We start from the raw sequence: 23,257 nt of genomic DNA on the forward strand, positions 1-23,257 counted from the left end.
TTTATTTTGCATGTTCACATTTTCATGAAAAATGGCTTGTTAGATATATGGCTCAAAGACTCTTCAGTTTGTTAATTAATTTAGCTAAGTGGCTCGTTTGTTACTTAACTGTATGATTGGCAAGCTTACTAAATGAATCAATACTTAACTAAATGGCAAATGAGTTATTTTGTTAATTTAGTTCCTCACCCAACATTAGGTCAGTGAATGCTTCGTTAGTTGTCTTAAGTGGCTGAATGGGTAGCCAGCTAGCTATTTAGTCACTTATTTGGCTAGTTTCTTGCTTTGGTATTAGTTGGCACATTCACGACATGGGTCAGTCAGCTATGATAACAAACCTCAAGTGCTCTTATTGTTTTTTTTTTCCACATTTGTCGACTGACCTTTTCGTCCCCCGTTTCTTTCCGTGCGGACACTTTTTGGCCTTGAGCATGTGCGTGGATTTGGTGAGGGGGAGCAGGAAAAATCTCAAGGAGGAAATGATTGAAAGAAAAGGTCAGTAGGCATGACGCCTTTTTTTTTTTTATCTGATCCACGATTGCAAAGAGAGACACAAAGAGCATTTAGTTTCAGGAAGGAAGCCACATTTAAGTTAAAATTGAACAGACTGCAAGTATCCACAAATGATGTGGCTTGCCACTGTCGATGTAATTGACCAATGCAATGGAAACCTTTTGTACTACTCTGTATAAAGGTGCCTTTAATCACATCATCTACTTGTGCAGTATATCAAGTCACTTACATTTAGCTATCATTAGCACGTGCAATCCAATTGCACAATCAATTGCTGATACAAGGTCTTTCTTATTATCAAAATGATCTTCCTTTGTTTTGTAAATCCTTTCCAAAAGCCCTTTTCACTCAACAATAAAACATTTGGTACCACTGTCTACCATGATGACACCCACAAAAAAGTACCATGAACCCACCCATATAAAAAATTAAGGATGTTCAATAAGTATTTGTGGGTTATTTCGGTTCCTCTTAGGTTTTATTGGGCCTGATCATGCAGTAGGAAGCCCTACTTGAAATTTCCTAGTTGTCAAACTGAATGTCAACTAAATCCCCCCAACTTAGAAACTCAGCAAAGTATGCAGGCGTGTTCATCCGAGAGAGAGTTTGCGCTTTGTTCAAGGTTGAGGATGTTAACCACCATCCATTAATTTAGCTCGGTAGGGCCCCTGAAATTTGGGGGAAAGTCTGCTCCAATTCAACTAGCCAAGACAAATATGTGTTCCAAGCTAATTGGTGAGTTAGTAATTTTAGTTAAACACTAAAAGTTTGTTGCTTAACTATCTCGTTAAAATAATGGCTTGTCAGTATGTTATCTTGATGTCTAGTTGTCCACTAGCTGCTTATTGTCTCTGCTTATTTAATCAGCCAGTTGCCAGCTTGATGAAATGGCTAGCGAGTAAGTTAGACAGATCTCTAGTTGTTAGTGAGCTATCTATTTAATGAGCATTTATGTTAGTTAGCTAGTTAGTTAGTTAGTTAGGTTGAGCTGTTAACTAGTTTGGTAACTTTTAGTAAGCTTGTCACTTAGGTGAGTTAGTGCGTGCATGCTTGAGTTGTAACCAATCTGGCTGACTAGTTTGTACGTTAGCTAGCTTAGCTAGATGACTTTTGGTTAGCTGGTTATTTAGTGAGGTTGTTGGCTAATTGGTTTGATTAACTTGTTTCTATCAGATCTTTTAGTCTTGGCGCTTATGGTTCCTGTATTTTTCCAATCAGATATGTTTCAGCAATGGTGCTCACAAAACTTCTTAGTTCCGGGTTAAAGTTCCACCATGCCACTGTACAGCTGCTGTCATGATTCAAGATTTAATGACAACTTGTTGCCACGGACAGAAGCTGGTGAGACAAGAGTCAGTTGATTGGCAATTAATTTCTTGGTAATTGGCGTGAGAAGTTGCAACGTTAGTGTTAATTAATTGGAAAAACTCAACAGCACCTTATTTGTAATCAGTGTTAATCCGCCAAATGGCACAATTGGAGATGTTTAGAGATGCTTTGCGGAATAGAAGCTAGTCATTTCTCACCAAATCAAGCGGGATGTGCTGCCGTGTTTTAATTACGATCTTTTTGTATTTTTGCATCTGATGGTAATTACCAATTACTGCTCAGCGTCCTTGGCACTATTAAGGTCAGGCTTTTAGATGGTCTTGTGTTTTGTTTTTCCAACTTCCTCTAAATATGTCTTCGCTCACCTGGTTATTGATGGGTTTTGCTTCATGCTTTTCTTTTCTTTTCTTGACCCACTTGTTTGTGAGGCATCTGCATCACGCTCGCGGAAAACTTGTCCAAACTTGGCAAGTCTGAAAACTGCTAAATTAATGTTCAGGTTTGATTCAAAAGGTGTAAGTTACCTATTTTTTGTTGTCTGTCTCGTTTACACAGGGCAGCTTCCTGGGCAGTGCCACATTTTCGGTAGGCGATCTGCTTCGGGCCAAAGATGAACGACTGTCCTTGAGTCTCAGGTAGGCACATCTTTCTCACTTTTATTCAACTATAAAATATGTTCGCATCGGAACAAACGTCAAGTTGAATTTTTGTGTAACTGCCGTCGTCGGAAGCCTCATTTCTTGAAGAAATACAGGACACAGGGCAACATGGTTTTAGCTTACCCATTTGTCACGAAACTATTGCAAAAACGCTGAACCCTGAGCTGAAGTCTCTCAAGGACAGCTCATTCTGGGGTATTTGTTATTTGATTTATTTACTTATTTTTGCAAAGATGAATGGCTAGCTATCTAGGTCAAGTGCATTCACATGAATTGTCATGTAAAACAAAACTAATTTAAAAAAAAGATTTTGAGGCTTGCTAAGATAAAGTCTGTGAAGAAATGTTGGGCTTTGATGCGGATGATGGATGAATGGTTGATGAATGGATGGACGGACAGACGGATGGATGATGCATTGACAATGTGGGATTATCAACTGTTCCCTTTGATTGATTGAAAGATCAATCGACTCACTGTGTGGTATTCATTGGATCATTAACTGTTTCCATAGACAGATATCTCGGTAGAGAGATGGATCAATGAAAAGATGGTCATGTGGCAAATAGAAAAATAGATGGGAAGATGGTCAGACGACAATGTACAATAGAATAGAACGAAAATAAATAATAATACAACCTGTCCTCCATGATGTGGAAATGCCGCCATTTCTGCCTCACCACGCCAGTTCCACATTGCCATGATTGGTCTGTGAATTCCAGTAGTAGTTTCTTTCAAATAACAACTACTGATAATTCTAGCGTAGTCCTGAATCTGGCGAACCATCACTTCCGACCATCGAGGAGTCACGGTTTAAAGCTTCTTTTGATGCATGGGAAGTTGACTGAGGTTACTATGGCAACTGTCAAGACAAACACAACTCCAACTAAGTGCAGCGGTGTAATTGAGTACACAATGCCTGATGGCTTTTTTTAGCGAGCGCGTTCCACGGAGGACTGTGGATGTTTTTGCATTTATCTGTCATCTGATAAGATTTCACTCCCATTTGTATTGTCCGACCACGTGCAGTGGGGAAAATACGCCCCCTTTGGCAATTTTCTCTCTTTTGTTCCGCTTTTCATTTCCTGTCTGGCATAGCGGGAACACGGAATATAATTGTATCTCTCGCACAAACTGCTTTATAAAGAGCCTGCTCCCTATTTGCATTTTGCCATAGATAGCGTGACAAAGTCCTCCGGAGGCATTGTGCAGAAGTCTTTGGTTTTAATAGCTTCAGAAATGAAATCTAAATATATTTTGTCCCCGCCCCATCTCAAGTGTCACATTTTCTTGAGTGGTTAGCAGTATTATAGTTTCCTCTGATACTAAATATCACTTCGTCATCTCAATTCAGGAATGGAAGAAGTAATCGAATTACCATAAAAAAAAAACATTGCAAAACACAGCTATTCATCCTCACTAACTGGCCTAAATTGTTCAAATATAGTCGTATAAATCATTTTGATTGCTTTTACGGGAGTATTCGCTCTTATTCTGGTGAATTTACATCAGCCAGGTTGAGTAATGATTTTTCTGAATGTTTAAAAACAAATCCCTGAAGAAAATGAAAGTATTCTGTTTCTGGTTTCAAACTGCACAGGCCGTGTTTTAACCCACGTGTCGTGTTTAATGGCTCAACATAACCTGCTTCTTGTTTAAATGGCAAAAAAAAAAAAAAAAAAAATGCAAATCCAGGTTTGGTACGTAGTAGTAGTGGTACGCTCGCCTGACTTGTGTGCGGGCAGTGTGGAATTGGTTCCCACTAAGTGACCGTGTCTGTGTGTGTCCTGCAACTGGCTGGCGACCAGTTGAGGGTGCAATGTGCCTTTCGCCCTTCGTCAGCTGGGATGGGCCAGTACGGGACAAGCAGTGTTGAAGATGACACAGATACAGTCGGTAAAAGTGTAAAAATTGTAAACTTCTGTCATATCAGTATGATACAATTATTATTTTTTTAATTGTCAATTGTCACTTTCACCATTTAAAGTGATTGGATCATATATTCAACATTTTGTGCACAAACATCCGACAATAAACACACATTATTTCACTCATCTTTTTAAAAGATATGACTTTTTCTTTTTATGAGTCATCGTCGGCTGTTTGACCTGCAGATGAGCCTGTGAGTCACGGGTCACGTTGGCTCAGCTGGCCAAGCTGAGGACTGCAGCAAGCGCTTTGGTTTGAGATGGTGCCCTAAATGCAAAGTTACTCCGCAAAGGAGGGCAACTTGATTGAATCCTTTCAGCAGATCTCAAAAGCAATGTGACTTGGACCCGTGTTGCCTTCATAAGATCAAGTTTTTACCTGGCGTGGAGAATTGTAGGAAGGAAACAGCAATTTTTTTGACCCACACATATAAGTACATAAGACATTTTGAACTTAGACGAGAATCAAAATCCTCAAATTGAACCTGTCAAGATCGACATGATTCATAACCTTGTAAACATCAGAGGGAAGTTGACTCATTTTGTCGTGAATTGCAGTGAATTAGTTGCAAATAACACAAAAGTTGCCAACATCCAATCAAAAAAAAAATAAATGATCACTTTCTATACGGCTGTGACACTTATGTGCTTATGGCCACCGTGCAGCCTAATAGAAAATCACACAGAAATCCTAATCTCTTCAATGGTCAAACTGAGGACCATAGAATCTATTAACTGTTCAGGCAATGTTTTAATTAGCATTTGAGTATTCCTAACAGCAATGCAGTGTAAAAAGAAGTACAACATTGATGAGACACAAAATGAATGAATTAAATAAATAAATATTTAATGGGTCCTCGCCGGCGTTCCAATAGTTTAGAATTTTTCCATTCTCGTTAATTTTTAATTTTGTTTGAACTTTTTTTTTTAATTCTTAATTTTTAAATTCAGTTTTAGAGCAAGTTTTTCAGTTTCTAGTAATCATTTTTTGGAATCCATTTTATTTGAGTTTTTACTAGTTTTAGTCTCGGTTTTAGCCATTTTTTAAGATATGGATTATTTGTTGAATGCAACATAAAAAAGGTCACAAAGTTGTGTGTAATAAAGTAAACTCCAATTCTCAATCAAATGTTAGACCTTCCTTCTTCTGTACGGATGTACAGCAATACCGAAATAAATAAATTTAAAATGCACCCAGAGAGCCCGAATGTACATTAAGTGACAATTGAGCAAATAAAGGATATTTTTGCTTGAATTATAACTGTAGTTAGTTTTGTCAACGTAAGCTTGAGCTTAAGTTATCCTTCATTTTTCTTTTCAAGCATTTTTGTTTTCTGAATAAAAATATTTTTTTTCAATTTCAGCTTTATTTTGGTGGCCCTCACTAGGACCGCTGTTTGAAATTTAAGACCCAACACTCACTTCTCCCACCCTATTGTGTAAAAATCACACCAGACGCTGACATCATATCTTATTATTTGATGTTGCAATACTATGTTACAGTGCAAACGCGCACACTGTTGCGCCATATCCTGCCTGTCCTGTATAAAAGGCTCACCATGGGATCACCATTTTCAATCAGCCGGAACTGGGGACGTAGTCAAGGCTGAAGGAATTATCTACAGTTCCAAATACCAGTCAGTGTTGGCACAAAACTTCCATTGAGTTCAATTAAATGGTTTGTTTACCGCCAAGTCACAACAGAAGTAGTCTCAGTAACACATGGAGTGGATCTAGAACCACATTCTTAAGAGCTACTTAAAAAAAAAAAAAAAAACACTTCCGTGAGAAAACAAAAAAAATAAAAAAGTACTAGAACAGAATTCAGAGTGCAACCACAACCCCAGAAATAAGAGGGAGTGCAATTACTGTTTCTGTTGTTTATTTTTAAATCCCCTCGCAAGAAGAGTTCATTAATGTTGTATTGAGTTGTAAATGTTATAGGTCACGTGATTGTAGTGGAGGAATAGGGGTTAAAAACCTGGCCTTTGAATAGGGGTGTGTAGACTTATCATATCCACTGCAAATACATTTTGTTTTATAAATTTTAGGATAACGGCTAAACGAATGCAACAACTATTACAGGATCGTACGTCGCCCTCTGGCCATATGTTGCCCACCTCTTCTTTAGACACATCGTGACTCGTGGCTTTTAAAATGCAATAGCTCAGTCAAAAGAGCCGCTGATAGTCTCCGGCTTCCACGTATCCCAGGATGCCTTCTCTTGCATTGTGCGAGAGACTCAAAGACGGCGGTGCCGCAGAGCTCTCTCAATAATGCATGTTGTGTTTGCACACAGGAGGGAAATGACGTCCAGAGAGCGGAAGGCGCGTTCGCTCTCTGCAGTGATCACGTCCAAATGGTTGAGGCGCAGCTAATGTCCAAAATTGTGTACATCAAATAGACATTAGCGGCAATTTTAGGAGCAAATGAGTCCCACGGTGCGGACACAGACAGGCAGGCTCTCCTCTGAAGCTGCATTCCTTCAGGAGCATGATAATTTCAGATTTTTTTTTTTTTTTTTTGGGGTTATTGTTTTTTCACACTCCTGCCTGCGTAGTCATGGGAGCTCAGGGGAGTTTCACGCGGCGATTCGCCAGCATTTTGCATGTGTTATCCTATTGTGTGCGTGTGGACACCCACAGGGGAAGGGCAAAGCTGGCCCCTGCTGATGGAGCATATATGAATAAGATACATAATTTAAGTGCATTGATGTTGTTCTGTGGTTCCCATTGTGACATTGTGTTAGCATTTAGCATGGATTAACCTTAACGGAGTCAGTCGGGCTTTACTGTTTGTACACTCTAAGAACAGTTACATTAAAAATACAGAATAGGATTAAAAACGGACCAATCCGCTACTTGGATTAATTTGACCCAACTTTCTGGGTTGTTTTTCTATCAAATTTGGAGAAAAAAATGGGCTGTTTTCTACAAAACAACGCAAGGTGGGTCCAAATGACCCAATGAGTGGATCAGTCCATATTGACCCCAAATTGTGATTTCTTACCCAACTGTTTTTAGCGTGTCCCGTATTATTAGTACGGCTTGGCGGCAACACGCCAGCCGTCTCGTGTTCACTGGTTTCAAGCACTGATGTTAATTTTGATTGGCTGCGCATAACCAGTCGGCGACAGGCGTCCGTGCGCTCGGCATAAAAAAAGGCATATCTTCATCTTTCTGTGCCGGGGCAAGTCTAGTTTCCCACGTTTGTGAATTTGGGAGGCCACACTAAGCCATGATAGGCATTCCGGCGTTTTTGATTGTGTGCACCCGGAACATCAGGCCATTTGGTGGTCAAAAATAGATTTGGATTTTAGACTACCTAAAAGCAGGTATGAATTTTGGCGCAAGGGTTTGTAGATGATTTTGTTGAACTTGATTGAGACACAGGGCGATTATGAGGTCTCTGCACGTCTGTGGTGCATGTCATCTTATTCTATGCGTAAATATGACAATAGTGTGAGACAATTCCAGCCATTACTAAATCACTCTCGAAATAAATTCAGTGGTCCAACTTTACATCGACAAGCGGAGATGTTCTTACAGTTGCTTTTACTGTAAATGAGCTTTGCGCGTGCCGAGCCTTCGTCGACTCCAACGAATCCTTCTGCCATGTCGACCTCACGCTTCTCTCTGCGCTGCATTTAAAGGGAATGAGCCGGAAGCCGCTTTGATCGTCCAGTAGTCAATGGTGCAAACGCCCTCTTCTATCTGCGCCAGTCAAGCAAAATATCAAACGAAAGAAAACTCCACCCATGTACACAGTTAAACTCTAATTGAAGTATATAACTAAACTGTCTGTTAAGACAAAAACGTTTTTGTATAATAAATCCGATTGGACTGATATAGTCAATGTGGCGTGGTTTCTCATGCTTTCCCGCAATTTTGAGAGTATTAACCGTCGTGTCTATCTCACCTCATGGATTTGACTGTTATCTCTCAAGCGGAGGGCTCTCCGTGACCCACTTCCGCAGTTTAACATTTGATTTGAATGTGAATTTTAATGCTAGAGTTGAAGTGTGTGTATGTGTCACAGCGAAGCCACATTATCACGGATCACCGCGCCTGCCGCCTTTCGCCACGGTTCATTCATCCTCTCTCCGTTGGGTCCGAACATCTCCTCAAAAGTTTAACCTGCTATCGTGGTCCCATAACTCCCGTTCATCCTCACTAGGCCGACTTTACACAGAATCCGCCGTGGCTGATTATGTGTAAGCCGCAGCTAAAAGCCGAAAGATGTACCGTCTGATCCAGTGTTAGCGTACTTTTGCTTCTAATTCAGCGTAGTTAATCTGAAACGAGTCAAATAAATCACACTGTGGATGAAAACCACGCCACGCACCCCCTTCGATATCCTGACAAGAATGGTACACGCCCACTCCTCTGCTAACACCCTAAAAACAATAGCCAATGAGGGCATCATGTTTAATCACCCAATAATTATTTGTCGATAGATTCTGCAATGTAGTCACATTTACAGTTACACTGGTGATGTTTAAGCGCAGACGTTGCGCACCGCGTTCAACATCTGACGGAGCTGGCGTGCCCCTTCTCCCCTCACAAACACACCCAAGAAAGATCTCATCAAAGGATGTTAGTCACCCCGCCATTTACCGTGTATTGAATGTTTATCAGCCTTTCTGAGGGAATTTTTAAAGTTTTAATTCTTGTTTTTTGCATTTTAATGGGCATCAATTTTATGCCCGTTTTGGCTATTTGTGATCGGTTATAATTTTTTTTCCCAAACTTGTTGACAGATGATCATGTTAAGGCTACTGCTCACCACCTTTACCAACCAGACAGACATGACATGCCCCCTCTTTCTCACACGCAACATAAAAACTGTCCATTTATTGCCAATATTTTGTTTCCTTTTGAGCTTGTGCACTCCAAACTTGATTTCCTCGTCTAGACTGAGTTTGCAGTGTAGTTAAAGTCCAATTAACTTTTGGACAAAATTGGCACATCTGCTCTTCACTGTAAAAGGGATGTTATGTGCCGTGAGGGAAACAAAAAGTCCACAACCCAGGAAGCAGAGATAATGAGCCACCAAAAAAAAATAAAAAAAAAATGTATATTTTGTCCAAAGTAGCAACAAAAAATTACTATACTCAGATATAACCAAACTATCATATACTCAATAAAAGAAGGCTGCAACTGAAAATCACTTCATTCAATTTTCAGGGAGGGACTTGTGACTCCAAAAATGAACTAGCTCACCTCAGTACCTTGGCAAGACGGTGTGGAAGTCAAGGAAGCTGTCTAAATAGACTCAAGCTGATGTGGCTCAGGTGAGGGGGTGAGTCGCCACCTCTGTGTTTGGCCCCGCCTCCTGCCACGCTCTAGCACTGCAGAGAAGGAGAGGAGAGCAGAGATGAGGAAAGGGAGAATCAAGAGTAGGCAGAGCGACATGGTAAAGGCGAAACAGAATTGTGACAAGGGCTCTTTACAAATATTGCCCAATAAAGGCATCTAATCATGTTTAATCATCCAAGCATCATTTTTCAGTTTGCGCCACCCCAAATTGTGAATCTCTGGGTGATACTGACTTTACGATACAGTCAAAGGCGGTGTAATGCAGCAGTACTGTTTACTTTGGTAATCTGCATTAATTATCGTCTCGCAACAATGCCACATGGTGATTCAATACATTTTTAAAAGGCAACACAGACGCACATACTCAAAATCCAAAGCAGTCTCATTAATTAAACTGTCCGAGTTCCCAACCCCCATTCCTCATGGGGGTCGTGCTCATTCACATTTTTTAATTGTGTATTTAAGGAGTCGCTCGCTTTTACACCAAATGAATATCAATGGCAGTCAAAATAGAGAGAAGTCAGAAAAAAAGAGGGATAAATATTGTCTGTAGGAGTCTATGACGGAGAGCATCATTTACTTTAACTCAGGCCCAGTTCAGTGAAGGACGGTTTATTTGTCACAAGTGATGATTTCAGACAGAGTACCGTTTAAAAAAAAAACAAACAAAAAAAAAAAAACACGACAATGCTTGTCTCGTGACTAATACGTACTAAAATACAGTTGTTAAGTTGTGGCAGTGCATGAAAACCCCCCAAAAGCATTCCACCAAACGCACCTCTTTTGATGTGAAGCTGATGACTGATATTTTGCAATATTAAGTCCCTAAAAATATTTCTTCATTTTCTCAGAAGAGTGTGCTTCACAGCATTGTATCTGAATTTGGCTTACTTTGCTCCTAAAACTTTGCTTCGTTTAGCCTTCAAAAGCGCATCAATATCAGGCATCAGATTCGAAGCAAAGGTGAATTCCAGAACATTCAAGTGGCAAGTGGTTATTTAAAGGGTTGTCAGTACCCCCTCCAGCAGACAAAATTGTGTTCTATCGCCACGGGCCGGATTGACCCCCCGGAGAGGCCATTTTTGGCCCGCAGTCCTTATTTGTGACACCCAAGCCAAAGACCATTATATTCCCCCAACCAGACACTACTTTGAAATTTTGGAGGATATTAAACAGGGATGGGCAGGATATTATACATGACCTTGTCACCTCTGTGTGCATTTTGTGAATGGGAGTCAAAAGGAAAGATTGCATTGCTCTCGTTTGCGATGGTGCTGAATGGAAGAACACCGCAATGCAATCTTTTCGGCGCTTTGACAGAACACATTCAGACAAACCTGTTTGTACATTTCACACAATTTGTTGTCATTATTCTCCTCTCATCTCCCGACAATTGCGGCATTTTGCTCCGTTTATTAAATGTCTGCACCGTCTCGTTTGTCCTCATCGGAGCACCCGGCGCGTGTTAAGAAGTCAAGCTCGAGGAAAAAAACCTAATGAATGATGGACTCAACCAAATGGATCCCACAATATCCCTTACACCTGCTTTAATAAGGATGTTCGCTTTAAAGCTCTTCATCACGGATGCTAGCGCCCGTTCCATATAGCCCAATCGTAATCACTCATAGCGGGTAATTAATGTAGCTTGTCGGGGTAATATTTCCTATTCTTCCCCTTCGGATGTCACATAAGTGCAGCTCTGGCCGAGTTAGTTATTTTCATATGCTGCCGGTGAGCCCCGGTGCCTGAGGGATCTGACAGATTATGCAGAAGAACAGTGCAGGAATGAAGCAATTTAGCATTGAAGGAGGGAGAGGAAGGAAGTAAGGAGGCCATATGGGCATTTATTTCTGGCCAACCGAGTGCCACTTCTTTCCTTTGCGGTGTATGTTGTGCGATTGCATTAGCACGTGGCGTATTTGTGTGCATTTGCAGTGGTTGAGAAACATACTGCCAAAACAGCTGTGAATATTGCAAAATGCCTGCCAGGCCAGCAGTTGGCAGTGCCACTTAGGAATATTTCGGAACTGTCTAATGGATCAGATACATATTCCCACATAAAACATATTAAGCAAAGATCAAGAAGTGTCACTGTAGTCAAGTCTACGCTATAAACAAACACAGTGCAGTTCAGCCTCTGCCTTGCAGTCGTCCTGGCTACCTGTGCTTCATCTGTTAATTTGTCTTCCAGGCTATTCTGTTGGAGCAAAAGTGAGAGCAAAGGCCATTTTTTACAAAAAGTGAATCATTCTAGCGCAGGCGTGGGCAAACTACGGCCCGGGGACCACATGCGGCCTGTTAAACGTTTCAATCTGGCCCGCTGAACTTGAAAAAAATGAAATGAATAAACCTTGTTAATGTTTTATTTTCTAAATACTGTGGTGTGTCAAAGACATATATTTAGTTGGAATGCTTTTTGTTCATTTTCATTTCAAATTAAATGTATTTTTCTTCTCCGATGAGGTGAGGTTATCAAAACACTCCATCTAACTGCTCCTGGTCTGGCCCCTCTGTCAAATTTTAGAACCCATTGTGGCCCGCCAATTAAAAAAATGTGCCCACCTCTGTTCTAGCGTAATGTCATTTAGTTCAAGAAGGAGATTTTATTGGACCATGCGGAGATTCAAGAGAGCCTGTGCCGGTGTTTGTTCCAGGATTACAGTCGGGCTGCTAGATGTGATCGGGTCCTTCGGTGGCCTGCGCGCGACCACGGCTGACATCACACGTTATAATATAATTTTGTTATACATTTCTTTGATTCCATGTCTGTCACCCCTGTTTGTTGGCATTTTTGAGAGATGGGTCTCAATTATGTTTTGGGGCTGCATCCACTACATGTTGTCTTTTGTGTTTTTTTTTTATTGACGCAACATTTATTTTTTTTTTATTAGCTCCTTGAGAATGTAGCCTCAATATTGCAGCTCCACACTGTCGAAGTTCAACAAAGCATATAAAGAGCAAATGCGATCATAAGTTAGTGGCCACACTTGCCCGATTATTACAAAAAAGACTGCTCTTTCGGAAATGTAAGGCATTAGTCTGGCATTTACGGATTTGCTTTTGCACAGAATCAAAGGGGCGACGGGATATTGCCATTGCCAACTCATCACGCAAACATATCACAAGTTGAAGTCAGAGCCAGCATCTGCTGTTGACGTATAAAACATTTGTCAGGCTTTCGACATCTTGGCTAGAGGGTTGAGTGTACAACTTGACACAAGTGGACCCAACTCAGATGCCGCAAAATTGTTGACGTTGACTTACATATTATTTATTATTACTTTTATTTTGCTCCAGATTCACAAACACGTTTGTACAAATGAACTTTACCTTTAAGTAAATAACATTGCTTTCCACCCCACACGGCAGAAGTGGTAATCGTTGACAACTCTGGTACCCGGAATTGGGGAATGCCATTATTTTCATTTATTGCGCCACCTTTGATACGGCTCTTATACGAGCTCTGAATCCGTGAAAGTGGCAAGTTGATTTAGTTTTCAACACAATTTAAACAATAAACTTGTCCACCCCGTCCCGGCATTGTAAAATTCCCCTTACAAGCAGTCATCGTGCGTCTCGATTACGGCTTGGATGTGACCAAAATCATCAAAAACATCATATGATGTATTAAACAGTTCAATAATCATTTCAAAATGTTAACAGAGGCAGGAAGCAACCTAAAATGGAAACCGTCAGAGCGTCTTCCTTTAGTTCACACAATGCAAGACTGAGTAGAAATACAAAAGTCATACAGCAGTTCCTCTGCTTTTCTTTAACTTAAATGAAGACGTGAAGTGTTTGATATGAGTGTCCTATGTACTGAACGTTGAGCATGACTCACCAACACCTGTTTAAAACTGTCCATCCACATGTATATAATTGGCCAATTAGTGCAGTCAATCGCGAGCATTAGGGAACAACACTTTTGTTGGGTCCCATCTTGTGTTTCAAATAAGGTACTACACCGGGAACTAATAGCTATGAGGAAAGAAGGTACTGAAGAGACAAGTAAAGTTAAGAGTTTCTTGCCTTTGGTCTTTTCCTCCTATTTATTCGCCTTTGGCAACACAGTCGTCCCCAAACAACCCTTTCCGCGTCGGTGCAGTTTCGCCCAATTCACATTGTTCCGTAAAAAGACCACAGTATTATGCTTATTACCTCTACTAAGGGTAAGATTTTAAATGACAAACACTTATGTGCACTTTCTGCATCACTCTTGTAATTCTGGAACAAACAACAGAGGTCACAGAATACAGCCAATTAAATTAACCATTTCCCAGAGGAAGAGACCAGAACGGGCACGATAAAAATATATTTTGGAGTAAAATGTCTCATTAGCTCTGTGAAACGTTACAAAGACATTAGACCCAATGTCCTCTGGTAAACATACAGTAATAATAAGATACAACATTAGACAAAAAATTTGGGTTTTAATTTGCTAATATGTTATAATGACGCACACGAAAGCCACTGTGTGTCCTATTTCCGCGTGATGTATATCCTCTATTTAGAGCGTATAAATAGTGTTTGTGTTACAGAGTGTGCGGTGAGTAAACACTTGTGTGACTGAAGTGATTTTGCAAGCAGGTGAAAAGCTGGCCGTCGCTCTGAGCTGCTGGAAGGCGGTGACGCCTTTGAAAGCATTACGTCATCTGCAAGAGCCACTGGTTTCTTTTATATGCTTTGCTGAACAGATCAATAGATGTTTTATGACTTACTGTATATCTACTTGTAATGTAAGTTGTATTATAATTATAGTATTTTTAATAGCAAAGAAATTGTCACTGTGAGGAAATAAACAGTCTGATCCACAAAAACATTATGAAATATTAAAGTTAGTTAGTTTCCAATAAATGCTCAAACCTTGCTTGTGTGCATGTGTACAAATTGCAAAATAAATGCTCTGTATTTAGTTGTCCAGTTGGTTTGTTAGGTAGCTCAAAGGTGCGTGAGTAAGTTGGCCCTTGGATTCATTAGTTTGTTAGGTACGTCGATGAATGCATTTGTACGAATGGCTCAAGAAGTGTCCTATCTCATTAGTTTGTCAGTCAATCAGTCAGTTAGTTGGTTGGTTAGTTTTTACATGTAAGGGAGCCTTGTATGATTCCTAATGACTCAATTGTGACATATTGTCACGCCTGGTAATTGGTGCAATTTGTGTAAAATTCTCTTGGCCTTGTGGGAGTTCTGCACACCATTGAGTACTATTCTAATGTTTGTTATTGTGTCTTAATTCCAGAATGCCGCACCTTCATGCATATTATTAAGCGCACCGTGACTCATCGCACCATAATGAGTCAGTTTGGGGTATTATTATGTAATGCTTTCACTTCCCCCATTTCTATTCACTACAAACTGTCGTCAAGGTCTGGTTAGCTGGGTTTGTGTTCTTGGCAAAGGGCTTGGGTATTATTAATTCATATGCATATGTTGCCTTTAGGCGTGCAATACGTGGTATATTGTTGGGATTTGGGGTTCATGTGGCCCAAGTTTGGCGCAGAATGTACCGTCAGTTAATTTACAGAAAAAACACAGTGTCACTATTGTTATTGAGTTCCTATTCTCACACTAGATTTTATTTTTGTGGTATGACTGTTACTTATATAACTGGATGTGTAATAATTTCGGATATAGCCAATTTATTTTTATTAGTTGCTCAGTTAGCCAGTCACTTAGTAAGTCAATTAAGAATCTTAAACTACGTTATTTGTTAAATTGAATTTTTCCTGACTTCTTTGCTGTTTCGATAATAGTGTCTGTTTGGTCATTGACTTTTTTTTTTTTTTTTTTAAATGTGTTAGTCAGACAAATAAATGTCTGACACCTAATCAGTTAGTTTGAAATTTGGCAGTGGAGCAGGCAAAAATTGTATATTGTATAGCTTCGGGAAAAAAACTGTTGCCTTTCGGCCAGTAGAAAACACTGCTGCTGTTGTTATCGCCACGCACACAACACTATTTGCATAGTCACTGTTCCTATACCAGGTTGTATTTTTTCCCGTAAGACATCCAGAAGGAGCCTATGCAGAATGCTGATGAGCCGCCTTGTCTATAGTGATAAGAGCCAAGCTGTTAAAAGGCAGAGAGAGGAAGCTTCGCAAACCACCATCTGTAACCCGACTTTCAAAAGGCGCATGCAGCTCCGGCTGACCTTTCTTATCATGTTCCTGCGAGTGACAGAGAGGAGGTGCCCTCGGGGAGACTCGGCCCGAGACTGGCCGGCTTCTTATCTGATGTTTGGGCCTCGCCGCATCATAGTGCAGCACTTTATGATGCTGTAATTACCCCCGCCAAATGCCAACATCACAAGGTGAGAGGTGCGGTTTTTATCTACAGTATATTTGTTGTTTGGAGGCTTGGTTAGTTTCCATATTTCCTTTAAAAGTGGCCCACGGCTGTAGAAAGTACCCAGCGATAATTTGAGGTAAGGCGTTTGTAATTACAAAGTGGACTGGACCTTTACAAACTGTAAAATGCTAGATTGTTTTTCTATTTAGCAGATTAGGTTACTTTGACCCAATTTTGGTTGAATAATTTTGACCCATCAAATTGATTTGAAGATTGCATTTGGGCAGGCTGGAGAGCTGGAGGTGGTCACCATTTTGGATACAGTTTACCGTTTGTGTGTGTGCTAATTCATAAAAAAATGTTAGCTGGATGGCTTGGTGGGTAATACTACTGTCTTTGGAAATACAGCACAATACAATTTTATTTATACAGCGCATTTCACAACAGCTGCAACAATTAAAGCGCTTACCGTATGGTGTGATCTAAATTAACAGGAAATTAGAACACAAATTAAAACACATTTACAATAGATACCAGAAGAACAGCAGAAGAGTGTCATGTCGAGTCAAAAGCTAAAGAATTAAAATGTCTTCATACGAGTTTTAAAAGTGGACAGAGAGTGGGCTTGCCTAGAATTTAATGGAAGCTCATTCCATCGGGAAGGACCAGCAACAAAAAAGGCGCAATCCCCCTGAGGCTGCGCTTAGTCTTCGGCACCTCCGGCAGCATGTGGTCCGCAGACCTGAGGCAGCGGGCAGGTGCGTAGGGGAGGAGGAGCAGGCAGAGGTAAAATGGGGCGAGGCCATTTTAAGATTTGAAGACAAACAAAAGTGTCTTAAAACGAACTCTAAAGTGCTCTGGGAGCCAGTGAAGAGAGGCTAAGATTGGGATGATGTGATCTGTCTTGCGAGCGCCAGTTTAAAGGCGAGCGGCAGCATTTTGGAGCAGTTGGAGGCGCTTGAGCGAGGACCGGCTGACTCCAAAGTAAAGTAAAGAAATGTCTCCATCAATTTGAAAACGTCACGAGAAATGTGAACTGTTGAAAAATGTGGAAATATTTGTAATGTGTACTTTCCAGTACAGCCCAACCCTATATCGACAGATATGATTGCGTTTAAATTCAGCAAAAATGTGCCTTTTTTTTCCAGACTTCTTTTTTCCCCCTCACATCTAAACAAATTACAACATAGGAAAAAGATAGCGACAGTCAAACAATCCTTAAAACTAATTCGGCAAAAATGGGCAGATCAGTACAAATTTTTCTCTCTGTCAGAACGTTAAATCCTGAAGAATAAAGTATTGAAAAGCAGTCAAATGTTCTTGCCTGTCAATCATCGTTTTGTTGTTGTAATCATTTAGGGAAATAACAAAATTTGTTTTTTATTACATCATGAAATATTTTTCTAAAGAAATATCGGCATCAACCACAAATCCATATCGATCGGTTAGTTTTCGGCACGTTACGAATGAGCTGAACATTTTGAAGTTGAAATAGTTTAGATGACAATTGAGTTGAATTTAGAAAACGTTTCTGGGGTATGTTTCATGGAATATGTGGAACAGTGGAAAATTTAGAATGAGATGTATGTAAAAAAGTAGTTGCCTGGATATCCTGAATAATATTTCAGGTTGGAATAGTTAGAATCCGCCAAGAATTGTGGAAGAAGTAGATAAAAAGTGTCAAATTTCTGCATTAGTTTGGTCATCTGGTCTTGGAAATTGTGGAATACTGACAAAGGAATTCTGAATAAGCTCAATATTTTGACACTCAAATGAGAAATGTGGAAGAAACCACCAATTCTATACCCCATATATTGAACATGTTCATGTTAATTTTACTCCGTTTGGCTAAATTTAGATTTCCGGCACAAACCTCCCACCGAGCAGGACTGCCTTACTCCTCATTGTGTGTGCGTTTGTCACCCGTCAAAATGTTGTGCCTGCCGCACATTATAGGAACTCCCACACCTCTGCGCAGCACCGTTGCTGGCGTCCTAATACGCATTAAATCCTCTCGAAAAGGCAGGCACACGCTTTTATCACTCATTGTCCCTGGATCAACATGTCTGCAACTCATCTTCATGCCACCTGATACAAGCCAGGCTTTTTTTCTTCTGGCGTGGTGGCTAGCAACGATGCTTACCACAGCTCCTCGTCTTCTTTTTCCTCGTCAAAGGGGAAAAGTAGGTTTTATGGTAGTAAAGAAAAGGGCAGCAATAACGAGCATTGACACAGTGGCAAAGAAGTATGCGCAGAAGCAGGGACGCTCAAACAGGGGAGGCAAAATCGGGAATTGCCTTGGGCCCCGAACTGAAAAGGGCCCAGAGGACAGCGCTAACGTGGCTTCTTTTGTCAGGGACAAAATGACAGCAATTTTAGACATGCAACGTCGATGCATTGGGGGGAAAAAATGCACACGAGCTGTCACTGCCCCGAAACACGGCCAATATCGAGCCAAATCAATGACACCATCCTGAAAACTCCCCATAGAAACTGCAGCGATACGTTAAAAACGGTTCCTGACTGCCTGTGGTGAGCTTTCTGCTGTACTTCTCATGAAGAAAAAAAATGAAGCGAGCGTATCTGTCAGGACATGCAAAATGAAATAAAAAGAAGATGACGAAAATGAAAACGGCAAAGTGGTGAGGTCAAGTGCTGTAATCTGGTATTATTTTTATTTAGTATTGTCTGTAGTGTAGTCTCACAAAGCGCAACTGGACATGATATGTTGAGTGCACCTGCTTAGCTAACCACTAACTTATTTGTATTTGGGAATAAATCTCCTTGAATTTTCTGTACGTCACATTAAGCAAATATAATATCAGGACCTGTGGAATTGGCTTTTCATTTTTTATTCCAGATCTTAATATTTAGTGTGTAGCGACACTACTGCAACGTACACAATTCTTGTAGCGTAAATATTAGTGCTGTCAAGTGATTCATTTTTTAACTAATTAAAAAATTCTATGATTAATCACGATTAATCACATTTTTCAACTACTATTTTTTGCAAAGCTTATAACAAATATTTACTTGAATAATATCGTGGAATTGATGCAAAATCACCAAACATGAAGTATATTTAATTCAAAGACTGTTCTAATAGCTTTCTTGGATTCTTGAATAGGATCTAAATGGAGACATCTTTGCAGACATTTATTTTCGAAACCTTTGTCACAACTTCCCGCAAGTGCCACACTCAAGCAGTGTTGGTTTGCAAGGCCCAGTGGTAACTTAAACACAGTGTTTTGTTCTGAGACATGCTAAAGACAGCTAATATGGCACAATAATTGCAAAGTATGCTAATTATTTTTTTAAGTCAATCAAACTGAGTTAACTGAGTTAAAATATTTAACTGAGTTAATTTTTTTGGGATTAATCACCTGAGTTAATGCTTTAATTTTGACAGCCCTAGTAAATATACTTTTTCTTCTCCGTTGCTTCTTCCAACCCGGGGTTCTTTGTTGTTCCTGAGGCCTCAACAGCAACAACAAGTTGTCAACAACAACTTACCTCGACAGATGAAGGGAGAAACTGTTGTTTTTTTTTGTTTTTTTTAAACATTTAAAATACAGTGATTTGCTCTCCTTTTAAATCGATCATGATATGATTTGATTTATTGTCATGCAATTACTGTTTTGCATTTGTTTGCATTTTCAGAAAAGCGCTTGATAAACTAAATGCATTTTTTTTAACAAAAGACCATAAACTATTTTTATTTATTTATTTTTGTTCTTTTTTTATTCTTTTCCTGATTGTGTTACATATTTCAGCTGCCTTATATTGCATTTAAAGTTTTCTTACACCATTGTGCACTTGTGCTATTTAAAAAAAAAAAAAAGTTTTATGAATTGAAGGGCCCCATGTCCGCTCTTGCCTAGGGCCCCCAAGGTGACTACTATTAAGTCGAGCTGCATCAGGAGTAAAGCAGAAACAAACAAAGCTGTTATCCACCAAAGGACCTTGAAGTAACATTTGACAGAGCAGTAAATTAAAATGTAGACACGATGTTAGCTTCATGCTAGGCGCCGACCGGCTAGCTGCTATATGATTTTCATTCATGATCAAAATGTTTTTATTTTTTACGCCACAGAATATTCTTTCTATTTCATCAGCCATGCTATCACGCTGGACTGCACTAAAAACAGAAAAAAGGCTGTTTTGGTATTCAAACTCACCGTTGTGATTTTGATGCCTGCTCTTTGTGATTTTTCACCTTAACAGCTTTGTCGGCGCCGCCGCCTTTCTTTCTCCACTTTCATTCCCGCAGCATCCCTGTGGATTATGGTACCTGCCGAGGGTGTTAGCACAGATCCCCGCAGTATGTTATGTTATTGTGTGTGCGTGTGTGTGGTCTCTCTTACTGAATTCTCACATTATTCTTCTTGTTCACTTGATTCACCTTTAAGTGTCAACGGAGCACAGAATCACTTTGCTGGCCGCCAAAGTCGACACAACATGACTTTGCACACGCACGCACACAAAAATCTCCTTCAAGTGCACACAAGCATGCATGGACGCTTCGTGGAGAGCAGAATAAATATGTAGATTGCTGTTAGCTTTTCATTCTCGTCGTTTTGTAAACTCGGGAAATTTTGTGAACTAAGGGGCTATATTCTTTTACCTCTTCTAAGTTTTTTCTTGCATGCCTGGACTTGCACATTTTTCATCTACACGTATTCTCCCATCCAGAATTCTAACACACTCACCTTGCGTAAACTGCCAATGAACATGGCAATTCCAAAGAGGTGTGATTCACTGAGACTGCCTTGAAATGATGGAGACGTGGACTTTTCATTTGCAAGCATCTTTATTCATTGTTTGATAAGAAGGAGCACATGAAAAAAGATACGTTAGTCATATTCCCGTCACCCATCAGGAGAATCCGTCTAGAACGGCTGAACTTTATTTGGGGCTAATCAGAGGTCCTTCAAATGCTGGCAGGTGTGTTTTGACTCCCATTTCACGTGAGTCTGAATGTGATTGGTTAATTCTGAAGCCACATACCCAGTTATAAAGGATTTGCAACCACGTTATCAGTTTGTTTACGTCCGCTCTCAAAGATTTCTTTATTTTTTATTTTTGTTATCTAGGTTATAGGACACATTAATGGTGGAACAAGTCAAAAAATCCGTCATATTGTTTTAACGGTGCCACGGTGGATGAATAATTTGCATGAGGGCCTCACAGTGCAGAGGTCGTGGGTTCGATTCTGGCTCCGGCCTTCCCGTGTGAAGTTTGCATGGTCTCCCCGTGCCTGCGTGGGTTTTCTCCGGGGACTCTGGTTTCCTCCCACATTCCCAAAACATCCATGTTAGGTCAATCGAACACTCTAAATTGTCCCTAGGTGTGAGTGTGAATGAGGAGGGTTGTTCGTCTGTGTGCCCTGCGATTACAATTACATATGAAAAATAACTGGTAGAAGTAAGTGGGGCGGAAGCATTTATTAGACCCAAAATTGGTAAATTCAACTTGTAAAAAAAAAAACTGAAGTGTGTGCCAAGCATTTTCCTTGTGGAGCTGCTCAGAATCCAACTGGCCCCTTTTGTGATTCCTAGTTTACCACTCCACCGCTCCCAGCCACTCCTCCCTCTTGCGCACACGGTTATAAAGGTGATGCTATTGTCTCAGTTTAGGTGAATCAATAGTCTATTTGTAAGTATGGCAGGGCGGTTGTTCCGAGATTAATGGGATTAGCCGTGTGTGAGTGTATGCTAATGAGCGAGCAACTCAATAAAAAGAACAGCGACTCGTCGGATTGCCGACTTTGTTGCAATCTTCCCCTGTCTCTCCCGCGTACAATAAAAGCAGAAGCACAACAAGAAGCGAAATGCAGGCGGACACTTGTAAAGCACAAGCACATATTAAAACCCTTTATCAAGATGCTCAGTTCTCGGAAATGTTAGTCGATAAAAAAGTCATTTGCTTGGATGTTATGTTGCCTTTTATGAAGTCAAAACACGAGGTAGTAGTCCTTCTTTTTTGGCAACAAGCTCAACAACAGACACTGTGCAGGTAGGAAGAATGAGTCTTTTGTGTACGCTCCTGGAAGACATTTCTCTGACTGCTCCCACCCGCGCCAGAAAAAAATTGCCTGTGATGTTAACAAAGACATGTATATTAGGTTTGATACAGGCTGCAAATATTTGGAACGTTCACAAAAAGACATACTTTAGGCCTATTGAATTGTCTTTGATGCGTCGGGATACACGTACGTTAGGTTGTTTGAGCATTAAATGGCCTGTGAAGTTTTACGTAAACAGAAGAATCTTTGCATCTCCGAGGCCATCGTTTATTTGGAAACCAGAAAATAAAACACTTTGTTAATATTGCATCGTCAAAAAGAGCAAGACGTTTTCAACACTGTATGTAGCTGAATTATTTAAAAAAAAAAAATAACAAACCAAAGTGCGGACACCAATAGTATTAAATTGTCCAAAAATGTGAAATTAACCAAATGTGGACCGAGGAGGTTTCGGTCCAATGGCAGCAACACAAAAGCTTTACTAAAAACTAAATTGGTTTTGATGTCTTTAAAAATACAATTATTCGTAAGTAATGATTCAATTCATACTTAGTATACAACTGTACCAAAAAACAAACAAACCATTCTTTAACTTTACATGAAAGTGTGTTTTACCAAAAAGTTAAATACAAGTAAACTGTACTTCACCAGTTTTTCTTTCGCGAAACCACAAAAGGGAGCTCGCATATCGCGCTTTGAAAATCACAGCTATAAATCATCATTAAGTTTACTTTTGACGTCTATTTCATATTTATGGAAAAGAGTGTGTTAGATTATTTGAAGTCTCTCAATTAGCTTAAATGTTTACCAAAGTACATACATTAAAGTTATTGAACATTTTCTTCAGTGTTAATGAAAAATTAAAAAATCAGTCGCATACTAAATTGGCTCTGACGCTGGCCAAATAAATTTTGGGATATTTTTTTTTTTTATTCTTGTGGCTCGGCAAATCTCTGATATTGAGATAATGTATTGATACCAAATAAAATTTTCAGTGTATTCAATTCCCCTTACACAATATGCAGAAGGTTTTTGGCAGCACAATCGCGAGCAGTATCAGCAGACAAACCACATTTAAATATTTTAGAAACATTGTACTTCATTAATATACAATGCCATTTGAATAATTAAAGAGCCTATTACAGACCCTAGAGGTACCCCATGTTCATGACTATAAATTGACTTCAATGTTTTCAAAAAC

The 23,257-nt window shown here is 39.9% G+C and overlaps 1 protein-coding gene across 9 annotated transcripts in view; it reads left to right on the forward strand.

Annotated features, from left to right (window-relative positions):
* The window catches only part of inpp4b (inositol polyphosphate-4-phosphatase type II B), a 177,737-nt gene that overhangs the window by 93,881 nt on the left and 60,599 nt on the right, over positions 1-23,257 (forward strand). For all 9 annotated transcript variants that reach the window (XM_088303812.1, XM_088303809.1, XM_088303810.1 and 6 more), the window contains one exon: positions 2,398-2,477. In XM_088303812.1, coding sequence (XP_088159938.1) covers positions 2,398-2,477 — 80 coding nt within the window. The remainder of the gene's footprint in view (positions 1-2,397; positions 2,478-23,257) is intronic.

This window comes from Idiotropiscis lumnitzeri, chromosome 8 (genome assembly GCF_059441095.1).
Source record: "Idiotropiscis lumnitzeri isolate Australia: NSW breed Sydney's pygmy pipehorse chromosome 8, RoL_Ilum_1.0, whole genome shotgun sequence".
Lineage (NCBI taxonomy): Eukaryota > Metazoa > Chordata > Actinopteri > Syngnathiformes > Syngnathidae > Idiotropiscis > Idiotropiscis lumnitzeri.